This window comes from Canis lupus, chromosome 25 (assembly GCF_003254725.2).
Source record: "Canis lupus dingo isolate Sandy chromosome 25, ASM325472v2, whole genome shotgun sequence".
In the NCBI taxonomy this organism is placed as follows: domain Eukaryota; kingdom Metazoa; phylum Chordata; class Mammalia; order Carnivora; family Canidae; genus Canis; species Canis lupus.
The window spans coordinates 20,052,179-20,064,267 of NC_064267.1; the positions used below are offsets into that span (position 1 = coordinate 20,052,179).

Here is a 12,089-nt window from a genome sequence, read left to right on the forward strand (position 1 = left end):
AGCTTCTTGGAGAACTAACCAAAGAAGGTTTGTTAGTTGGAGAGGTAAAATGTATCATAACCACTAAACTGATTATTGTAGACACCTTCTTTTTGAGGTATATGCAAAGGGTTTTTATGAAGTAGAATTTACGTCAAATGTGTCTTAGGTTTAAAAAAGGAGAAAGAAAATTTAAAAAATTAAAAAAAATTTTTAAAAAAGGAGAAAAAGAAAAATTTTAAGAATTAACACAAGGAACACATGATTGAACATCAAATTTTAATCTTGAACCTTTTCTCCAGTCTTCAAACTATTAACATGGAAAGGAATGATAAATTGCAATTTTATCATTGCCATATCACTGTGTAACAAGCCCTTGTTACAAAATCTCCATCTACTGTCTCCAAAAAACCAATAGAAAACCCATACATTATATTATCTAAGTGATCTATTAACAGATGAAATTTTAACCAACTTCATACCAGGAAACTATTAACAGAGGTACGTCAATCACATAGCTTAAAATATGGAGAAGACAGGTAAAAAATTATCTTAAGCTGTAGTAGTCTTTTTACTTTTTAAAATTTTTATAAAATACACTAATTTCCCAAAATAAAGAATATTATGACACATTGGTGTCAACTTACACAGATGAAAGCTGATGTCAGCTTTTTTCCTAACTAAAGTTCATTTCACCAAACCTTTATATATTACATGAATATCCAAGTAAAGTATTTTTTTAAAAAAATCAACACACAGGAACATAATGTACAGTGTTTTATATATATATATATATATAAAAAAAAAACTAAAAGGTTAATTTAGGAATGATTTCATTTCAACCATATAACATCTTTTTTAAGACCATGAAACCTCTTGCTATTGCAAGAAGACTTTTCAGTTCATGTTTCTATATCCCAGTTGTAATTCTTAAGAGTAAAAAATGAAAAAAAATTTTTTTCACAAGAAAACTGTAGCAACAATTTCATTCACTACCAGGCTGTCTTCCCTCCTTTTGTTTTTAGGACTACCCAGACCCACAACTGCAGTGGCCCTGGAATGTAATGGGGAGAAGAGGCCAATGACATCAAAGAATGGATATAAAAAGACAGGCTCAGCTGGATCCTGCTGCAATTGTAAGGTGTGGCCATTTTCCCTTGAGGAAGGCCTCCCAGAGCTGCAAGGGAGCATCAAGGGAACGGTAACAGCAACAGCCTCCTGGCTCATCCTTTACCTCAATTAGCTAGGAGGACAGAAAGGAACATTTTCATGAATGACTGTATAATGGCTGATGGATGCCTTAGCCAGGGAGGGAGGGCGTACACCCAGAGACCTTGGTCAGGAGCGAAAAGAATACTGTTTATTTTACACCTCCTGCATTGGTCACTTCTGAGCACAAACTAACCTCAACAGGACACTGCAGTGAAATATACACTCCATGCACAGTCGATATTACTGTGGGGATCCAGTAACACATGCAAGACGGTGGGAAAAGAACCACAATGGATGAATGTAAACTTTTCACAGTGTTTCTTATAGCCTTTAACTTCAGCACGAGGGCATCACCACCACGATCTCACAAACGTTTTATTGTGTCCTGGGCATGCAGATCACTTGGGGTAAAAATAGGAGATTATATCTCATAGCCACTCTCAGGAGCACAACTTCAATTTTCCCAATTTCCAACAATGAACTGAGCTTCTTCTGTTATAAAACTAAATATATTTCTGAATACATTTTTGTTCAAGGATTGTGCTTTATTTTTCCTTATCACTTCATTGACTTCATTCTAGGGAAATTTAAAACCCACTAAATTATACTGAGAACTAGGTCTTAAGGAGGATTCCTGACCAAACCAGAAAGACGGAACCACTAACTTCTTTCCTCTCAAGTTTCTGTCTCCCTACCCCAGGCCTTTACTGATACTTGATTCAGTTATATGTTTAGTTTCCAAAAAACGAAAACCAAATTAGAGAACTGGCATTTCTATCTTAAAGAAGCAAAGAGTAACACCGGTAGGGGGAGAGAAGGGGGGGTTCTTTCTAAGTCAAAAACAATCTCTTGCTCTCAACAGGAGATAATCCAGCTTCTCCTTAGCTATCATTTCATAAATTAATAATTCCTTAAAATCACAATCCAATGAATTTATCTATTACAAGAAAAATTCAAGTTTAAAAAAGCAAATAAATTAGTTAAGCCTTGTAAACAATTGTCCATTTTAGCTATATATCTTTTTAAAAAAGGTTTCTCTGTATAGTAAATCAGACAGTACAAGGCACACCTTATACATCCGAATCCAGAGTGACAAGACACACACACACACACACACACACACACACACACACACACACGCACGCACCCCTTCTTCATGCTCTTGGCTGGCCTAACCATGCTGGGTGCACTGGGGTCACGCACCAATCCTTTGCTCATCTCCTGACTATCTGGAAGTCCACAGATGTGCTCTTTCCATTAAAATGCTTTGTGCTACTTTGTTGTATGATGTGACTTTCACCCTTCTCAGTGTTAGTCTCCTTAGATGTTCTCCACAAAGCTTCCCGGGAAAAGGCCAGTTTTCCCATTACGCTGTAATGTGCCTTTGAACCAGCCGTCTTCTCGCTTTTTATGCACAAACACTATATCTCCTTCTTTAAGTTCAAGTTCTGCCTCACTCTGAGGAGGATAGGAAACTACCACCCTGTGCCTAGAAAAAAGAGATATATTTTAGTTAAAGCCACACAAAGTAGTGAAAAAAAAAAAAGGTGTACTACTAATACACATAGCTTTAACATGAACAGAATAGGAAATAACATAAGTTTGTTTATAACATTTGTAAAATAACTCAAAATACACTATTCTCTGTTTTGTAGAGATTGTTGGAATTTGGATGTGCTTCACAGTCCACTACTGATGACTCAGACTGGTTTATTTGAGTGACGTTTACAGGGAGAGCTATTCTTGTCCCCTCCCATATGGAAAATGTTATTCCATTTCCTAGGAGGAAATGCCCTGTCCTTCCCTCTCCTCCAAGAAGAAAGGAGTGAATTTATTGGATTAGTGAGACTAGGAGAAGCTGAGTAGGTGGTTTCAGTCCTTCCTGAGCTACCTTCCTCTGGGCTCTGCTCTGCCTCTGCTGCCACATTGGAAGCATGCAATGGTCAGGGGCCAGGGGGGCAGACCTGCCTTCTGGAAGTAGGTCTGAAGTCTGTCTCTCTGTGTCCTTTACATTGGGTCTTGACATGGATGAGACAGCGATTCTAAGGAAGTTCATTTCCCTTACATAACCAAATCCACCCCTGGGCAGGCTGTCCTAAGCTCTAGACAGGGAGGGGAGCACAATGGCTACAAATCCAATCCAGTACCACCAATAAGGAGGTTGACATTCTGCTCTACGTTAGTCTGATAACTGTGTCTCTTTCTCTATTGGTTCTCAACTCAGATATTAGTAGGGAAAGTATGATTATCACTTAAAAACCCCAGAAGCCTTATTGGTTTAATATTATGTCTCCCTTCTTCCTCTCTCTTGAGTCTCCTGGAAAATTATGATTAGCAGCCATGGAAGACAGATGTTCTGTGCCTCATATCCTTTTATCTTTCTCTATTTTTCCAGCATTATTGCCCTCCCTTATTCCTCTCTTGCTATTCCCAACAGGTGGTATATGCTAGCCAACCTCTAAGATGGCCCCAGTGACCCTCGTCTCCTGGTATTCATTCTCTTGTGTGATCTCTTCCCATAAATGCACAGGGATGACTAGTAAAATACTGTGGAAGTGTGTGATTTCTGAGGCTAGATCATAAAAGGTATTGTGGCTTCTATATCAGTATCTCTTAGATCACACAGTCTGCAGAAAATTAGCTGCCATGTTGTGAGAAAACTCTACATTCCTATGGAGAAGATCACATGGTAGGTACTGAGGTCTTCTTTTCTTTTTTTTTTTTTAAGATTTTATTTATTTATTCATGAAAGACAGAGAGTGAGAGAAGGCAGAGACACAGGCAGAGGGAGAAGGCTTCATGCAGGGAGCCTGATGTGGGACTTGATCCCAGGTCTCCAGGATCATGCCCTGGGCTGAGGCAGGTGCTAAACCGTTGAGCCACCCAGGCTGCCCTTTTCTTTTTTAAAAAGCATTTAATTAATTTATTTTGGAGAGAGAGCAAGCAGCAGTAGGAGGGGCAGAAGGAGAGGGAGAGAGAATCTGAAGCAGTCTCCCTGCTGAGCATGGAGCCTATGCAGGGCTCGATCCCATGACTGCGAGATTGTGACCTGAGCTGAGACCAAAATTGGATGCTCTGACAGACTGAGCCACCCAGCTGTCCCTAACTGAGGTGTCTTTCTAAAAGTCAACTAACTACCCAATAGTGATGTGAGAAAGCCATCTTGGAGGAGAATCCCCCAGCCCTGGTCAAGCCTTTAGATGACTACAGCTGAGGCCAATATCTGGACTGCAACCTCAGGAAATAATCCAGGTCAGAACCACGCTGATAAGGCACTTCCAAGTTCCCAACCCACAGAAACTGTGGGGTAACAAAATGTTTGTTATTTTACGCCACTCAATTTTGGGGGTAATTTGTCACATGGCAATAGATAACTAAAAAATGTGAACATACATCTTTCTCCACTGGCTTTATGCAATATTTGGTCATAAAGGTAATTCTGAGTTACTACTTTTGTTTGGTTCTTAAAGTCAGAAAAGAAGTCCAAAGCCTCATAGGGACTCACTCTTGACTGTAAGTAAAGACTGGTATGGCTTAAATATGGTAGTCATAACAAGTACTATAGAACTGCCTCTAAAGTATGAAACCGATTAGAGCCCAGTCCTTTAAGAAGTTTGCTAGCTTCACCAATCTCCATCTCATAAAAACTAGAATAGACTCTCATTAAGAAAGACCACAGCAAGAGCCCCAGACTATTACTCTATAAACAAAACAAAACAAAACAAAAAAAAGGGGCATCTCTGCAAAAGTTGCATGGCTTCCCAAACAATTCCTGAGCTACTTTGGGCACATGAACCAAATTATCCTCTAAGGGGATCCCTGGGTGGCGCAGCGGTTTGGCGCCTGCCTTTGGCCCAGGGCGCGATCCTGGAGACCTGGGATCAAATCCCACGTCGGGCTCCCGGTGCATGGAGCCTGCTTCTCCCTCTGCCTATGTCTCTGCCTCTCTCTCTGTGTGTGTGTGACTATCATAAATAAATAAAAATTAAAAAAAAATTATCCTCTAAGGTCTGAAGCAAAAGTACAGCACAGAGGCTGACTTATTATTTCTAAGAAAGATTCCGTTAATTCAAACACGAATTACAAGGCTCAGTGTTCAATCAAGCATGAACTGAGGGAGGAGGCCTGGCACTGTGTGCAAAAACACTGTATGTGAAGCTCTGGGCTGGGTTGATGTGGCCTTAAAAGTCATTTGGAGTAGTGTCACTTGGGCTAATTATCTCTGATCTCTTGGTCCCAGCTTCCTTATCTGTAGAAAAAGATTGCAGTAACTTAAACAGATATTGTCATGTAATGGAGTAATATTCTAAGTGTGATGCTCTTAGCATGGTGTCTCTTACAGAGTTTATATCCCAAAATACTAGCTCCTATTGGGATCACATGGCTTACACAAAAGCAGGAGGGGTCTGGTACTTCAAGGAGGTGAAGGATGGGCCAGGAAGTCACTGGCCACTTCTACTATAAAGAGACTCAGACCACAGCCTAAAGAACTGCCTTATAATGACACTTGACACTTTAGAATGATAAAGTTAGGTTTTGGAATTCCTTCTTTGATACCTTTAAAAGCAAGACAAATAATCTCATCAGACACTTATCTGAAGGAAGAAATCCAGGTGAAAAGATTTCTCAAGTCTGATGCCAACAAGCTAAAAACTCATGTAAAAAGCAATATAACAGGTTGCCATTTGGGGCAAGTTAAAATTTGAGCAAAGCGTTGTAAGTCTGGAAAGAAGCATACAAGTGATTCACATTATATTCAGAGTAGATCTCTCATGAAATGTATTCTCTGTCGGTTCTCTGTGAGCTGCCTTAAAGGTGAAATGGAACAAAAATAATTCTTGAAAAACTTGAAGTGAATTAGATTAATATTTGCATTTTATAAAATGCACTAAACCAATTTTGTCAAAAAATTTTTTGAACTAGAACTGCTGCTGGGCTAAGAACATAATCTTCCTGCCAAGTTCCCAGTGGGAGCAAATTTTCATTGCTCAGTTATAAACCTCAGCGGGGGGGGGGGGGGGGGGGGGGGGGGGGGGGGGTAGGGAGGGGAAGGTGGAATGAGAAACCATGTGCATAATGGAAACTGTGACACAGGCCTAATTGTATGAAGACTACCAGGTGCAGCGGTAACAGACTCTACTTAGAAATCTTCCAGCTCCGAAGCTGGCCTCGAGCCTTGTGAGGTAGTATGTACACAGATTTCTAACATAGACTCTTAAGGCCAAATTCTGGGCACAACTGGCCAACCATCTCAGGCATGGAAAGTAGAATGTTTACAGACCAACACACAGATGTAAGGCACAGCTGCAGAGGCCCCTCACATCTGTTCCTTCACCCTCTGCCTCACTTCGATTATGCTTGTCTTTGAGTAGGGCTTCTGGGAAACAGTGAACCTCAGAAGTCAAAGAGCCTTCTCCCATAACCTTCACGGACCTGCTAATCCCACTTTCAGAGCCGCGCCCTATCTATTCTTCATGGTCACTGCTACCATCCTGGTTGGCAAATTCATGACCTTCCACCTGGTCAAATAAACTACCTGTCCTCTCTGACCCCATTCCATTCTATACAGAACTGACAGACTCTTTCTTTCTTTAAAGATTTTATTTATTTATTCATAAGAGACAGAAAGAGAGAGAAACAGGCAGAGGGAGCAGCAGGCTCCATGTAGGGAGCCCCATGAAGACTTGATCCCAGGACCCGGGACTCACGCCCCGGGTCAAAGGCAGATGCTCAACCTCTGAGCTACCCAGGCGTCCTGACAAGCTCTTTCTTAACTGGCAACTCTACCTATAGTTGCCTATAGCTCAAAAATCATTACTGGCTTCCAACGCCTGTGAATAAGCCTAATCCTCAGCTGGTGAATAAGGCTAATCCTTAGCCTGGTATGTAAAGCTCTCAATGATCTGACCTTCCCCTCTATCTGTACCTATGATTATCTCCATAAATGAACGAAACAGGTCTCTAAACCTGAATGTGCCCACCATACATAGCTTTTATCTCTCCACTCCTTGGCTCATGCGGTTCCTTCTATTGGGAACTCCCTGTGAGGATCTCTGCTCATCCACACCTGATCAGCCCCCCACAGCCTGGCTCCAATTTGCCCTGCAAAATACACTTAGTGTTCACTGTATTGGTATCATCTCCATCCCTGTCTCATTTATTATCCCAGACCATAAGCTGCTTGAGGGCTGAGATGACGGTAAATTCACTTTATATGCCTCATACCACTTAGTATAGTTCATGATAATTCTTTTTTTTTTTAGGGAATCTTTTTTTTTTAAAAGATTTTATTTATTTATTCATGAGAGACACACACAGAGAGAGAGAGAGAGAGAGAGACAGAGACAGAGACAGAGACACAGGCAGAAGGAGAAGCAGGCTCCATGCAGGGAGCCTGATGTGGGACTATCCCAGGTCTCCAGGATCACGCCCCAGGCTGAAGGCGGCACTAAACTGCTGAGCCACCCGGGCTGCCCTTTTTTAGAGAATCTTAACCAGGCTCCACACACAGCATGGAGCCCACCAATGCAGGGCTCAATCTCACAACCCTGACTGAGATCATGACCTGAGCTGAAATCAAGAGTGAGATCTTAACTGACTGAGCCACTCAGGTGCCTCTTGTGATAATTCTTAATAAGCATGTTGAATGACAAAAGAAAAAGCACAATGTATAGTAAAACTATTTCCAAAAAGTGCAAAGCTCCCTAAAGAGGAATGTAATTTGACAAATGCTAAAACATAGAAGGACCTTGAGGACATTATGCTAAGTGAAATAAGCCATGAACAATAGGCCAAATATCATATAATTCCACCTATAAAGTTCCCACAACAGTCAAATTCATAGAAAAGTAGAATGGTGGTTGTCAAGAGGTGCCAGAAAAAGGAATGGGGACTTACTGTTTAGTGAGTGCAGAGTTTCAGTTTGGAATAACAAAGAAGTTTTACAAATGGATAGTGGTGATGGTTATTCAACAATAGGGACTTACTTAATGTCACTGACTTTTACCTTAAAAAAATGGTAAACTTTATGTATATTTTAACACAATTTAAAAATAAGATAAATGAATAAGTGAGTGAATAAAAAAACAATGGAAAGATTAGGGGGAAGAAAAGAAAGAAAAATGAAAAAAAAAAAAAAAAGGAAAGCTGAGTGGTAAGATGAATGCTTGTTAAGTATGCATTTGAACAGAGCACCTGAGAGGCAGTGTGAGGCATACAGCATGGCTCACAGACTTGGCCCTGAATGGGCCTCTGCATTTTGGTGGCTTTCTGACCTTCAGTTTTTGTGACAGTTACCAGGATGGAATTCAAGACACAGAGGCTTGCTACACAAAGAAGCTTCACTAATACAAGAAATAGTGAAAGGGATTATAAGGGAGAGGAGGGAAACTGAGTGGGGAAAAACAACCTGAGAGAGGAAGACAAACCATGAGAGACCTCTAACTCTAGGAAACAAAGGTTGCAGAAGGGGAGGTGGGTGGGGGCATGGGGTAACTGGGTGACAGGCTGAGGAAGGCACTTGATGGGATGAGCACTGGGTGTTATACAGGATATGTTCGCAAATTGAATTTAAATAAAAAAATTTGAAAAACAACAACAAAGAAGCTCCACTGACATCCCACTGCCAATCTTCCAGGCTTGGGCTATGGTGTTGAGGCTTCTACGTAATAAGCACTTGCAATCTTTTATTTGTATAAATTTTCTATTTCCTTTATTTTTCTGGTCTCTTGCATTCTCTGCAATTCAAACATTTTTGTTGTTGTTGTTTCTAATCTCTCCTGGTACAGTCCAAATTGGACCCCCTGGGGTTCTGGGAGGCACTCTGCCCATCACCCTGGGTAAGTAACCTGCACTGCTTTCTGCCAGTTGCTACAGCAATCTAATATCCAATTAAGTATTTCACTGGCAAAACCATACTAGCTTACTTTGTAGCTTTGCTTGAAGTCCAAGTAAATTATATCCATTGCTTCACTCAGTGGGTTCATTGTCACTAACTCAAATTAATCATGCTGGTTAAACCTGACTGACTCTCTGTAAATCTATCTCTATCCAATTTGTGTATTTCCAAGTGTTCTAGCTTAATCCCTGATCAAAGATCATAGGTTCTTTTCCAATTTAGGAGATGGGTTTATAGGTATGTGGTTATCAGTTTAATTCCTAAGCTTCAAAATACACAAAGAGATAGTGAGCTGTGTTTCCTTAAGCCCTTATCTATTCATTTTCAGTAGAGAGAGAGAAAAAAAAAAAAAAAAAGCCTGTCACATATACTTTCTTTTATTGTCATCCCTTCCGAAGTATTATTTTATTTCTATTTTCTCTTCACAATTTTCGAATTATTTTTTCCTCCATTACCTAAAATAGAACCTAAAATATTTGTTCTATTATTTCTGCTGTCATCAATTATACATCTCCTGCCTCCAGGATATAGCATCGCTTGCTTGTTTTCCTCAGCCTCTCTAACAAACACAAAAGGATTCTTTTGTTCCTCAGAGAATTGTCTCAGCTGACACCAAGACCTGTCAACACACCTCAAGGTTCATCCTTTCTTACTGTGAGATTGCTTAAGTCTTTATGTCACGAGAATGCTTCTTTCCTTTGAAGGCACCAGCTGCCCTACTTGCATTCTTTTACCTTAGATTTATGGGACAGAGCCATGGTTTGAGGAGAAATTTTATGCTCGTTCTCATTATAACCTGTAGGGGAATTCTATCTCACCCTGTACCAATACTACAGTGACAACCACTTCTACGAAATTCTATCAGTAAAAATTCTACCAGAAGAACCAGGCAGGCTTCTGCACTTTGCCAGAGCAGGAGCTGTTGATGTTTACATGGTGAATCAAGGAATCTAAGATCCTGAGATACTTTCAGAATCATACTGATGTGAAAGTTAATCTTCCCTTCTTTTTTAGCAATAAGCACTTTTTATTGTGTTAAAAAATTTGAAATGTCAAAACAGATAATCCCTAAATGATATACTTGGTAGCTAACTAACCAAAAAATTTAATTCCCAGTGGATAAGATGTTTTCCCATATTACTTGTTTCCGCACATTTTCCCTATTGTTTTTATAGTCAGGCAGACCTAAGAATACAAGTTAAATAAATACTATCATCATCATTGTATGAAGGCAAAGGGGCTGTGAAAAGTTGATCAGTCTGGCTATTATTTTTAATATGCTACTGAACATATGGATTATAAATATATAAAATCCAGCAGAAATCTTCTCCAAAGACCCCTTTTCCACTTGTAAAAATTGAAATGGTTATATAAAAAACCTGCCAGAGAATTCCAGAGTGCCTGTGCCCATCTGTTCCATCATTAAATTCTCCCTGTACCCTAGGTGATGTGAATCCCCTGCTCCCTGAACCACCATCACCTGTCTGCATTAGCGATTTCTCCTTTTCAGACACACTGAACAGCAGGGCCTGCTGTTAGAAATGAGGGCCGGAATGCAGAAGCCACAGAGATCCAGGACATCTGGCAACTGAAAAGGAATGCATAATGGGGGAGGCAGGCAGCAGTGCCAGAGCCAGTGCCCAGGGAGGGGCTGGGCAAAATGAACTAACACTCAGAACAGTCACACAAACACCACAAATGACAGGGAAAAGAGGAGACAGATACAGGGCACAAAGGAAAAACTGCAGATCAATGCCTGGGGATGGGAAGGAAAGAAGGAGCCTGTCTCGAGTGGTGTAATACTGCAGGAGCATAGTGGAAGAGGGGAAAGAGAATGATTTTATTTGTGGGAGAGGAACACTTTTTAGGGTAATTTCTCATTTCAAAACTGGTTCTATAAGGATGAGAACTAGGGAAAATTATCTCACTTAACCATGAAAATATATAATAAACCATGTACTTTGTACTTAATGTGCATAGGTTGTTCAAAGTTTATTCTTTTCTGGTTTATTTTTTGGTAAGTAGGTATGTCCCCCAGATTTTATGAATGAAGGCCTCAAGTTTTGGTGGGCACAAATGTTCATCTGAAATACAGACCTGAGGGAATTTAAGTCATTTTGAAGTGTAACATTTTATAGTCAGACTTCAAATCAGTAACCTAAAATGCTACCTAAGATGCAACACTGCCACAAATTAGACAATTGGTTCATTTATAAAGTGCAGGTACACAAGGAATAAAGCTTACAGACACAATAAAACAGATGGCACTTTTAAAAATAAATGTTTGTATTATTTATGCATGATGTGAAAATTGTCCACTATTTTTAGTGTACTTCATGATGCTTTCCTGGCCAACCAACAGTGTTTAAAAAAAAATTTTTTTTAAAGATTCTATTTATTTATTCATGAGACACAGAGAGAGAGAGAAAGAGGCAGAGACATAGGCAGAAGGAGAAGCAGCGTCCCTGCATGGAGCCTTATGTGGGACTTGATCCCAGAACCTCAGGCTCCTGCCCTGTGCCGAAGGCAGATGTTCAACCACTGAGTCACCCTGGTGCCCACAACAGTGCTTTTTATTTTTTATTTTTTTAAAAGATTTTATTTGTTTATTCATGAGAGAGAGAGGCAGAGACACAGGCAGAGGGAGAAGCAGGCTCCATGCAGGGAGCCCAATGTGGGACTCGATTCCGGGACTCCAGGGTCACGCCATGGGCTGAAGGCAGGTGCTAAACTGCTGAGCCACCCAGGGATCCCCCAACAATGCTTTTTAAATTCATGTAGTCCTAGCAGATATTAGTCTTACTCCCCATATAGTTTTTCCCAGCGTACTCCTGGAACCCCACTGGTTGTATAAAACAGATTTGTAATCATTATTCAAAGCCAGAATCACTACAACAGGACTCCTAGTTCCAGGTATAACCAAACCGAGTGCCTCTGTCAGCAGAGGAGTCAAGTCTCTGAGAACTGGGTCACACTGTCCTCGCTCAAGAAGAATACAAAG

At 40.4% G+C, this 12,089-nt stretch overlaps 1 protein-coding gene across 4 annotated transcripts in view; it reads right to left on the reverse strand.

Moving 5' to 3' along the window:
- Nucleotides 1-244: 244 nt before the first annotated feature.
- The window catches only part of SH3RF1 (SH3 domain containing ring finger 1), a 182,375-nt gene continuing 170,530 nt past the window's right edge, over nucleotides 245-12,089 (reverse strand). For all 4 annotated transcript variants that reach the window (XM_025462834.3, XM_025462833.3, XM_035716224.2 and 1 more), the window contains one exon: nucleotides 245-2,680. In XM_025462834.3, the coding sequence (XP_025318619.1) occupies nucleotides 2,512-2,680 (169 nt within the window). In that variant the 3' untranslated portion in view covers nucleotides 245-2,511. The remainder of the gene's footprint in view (nucleotides 2,681-12,089) is intronic.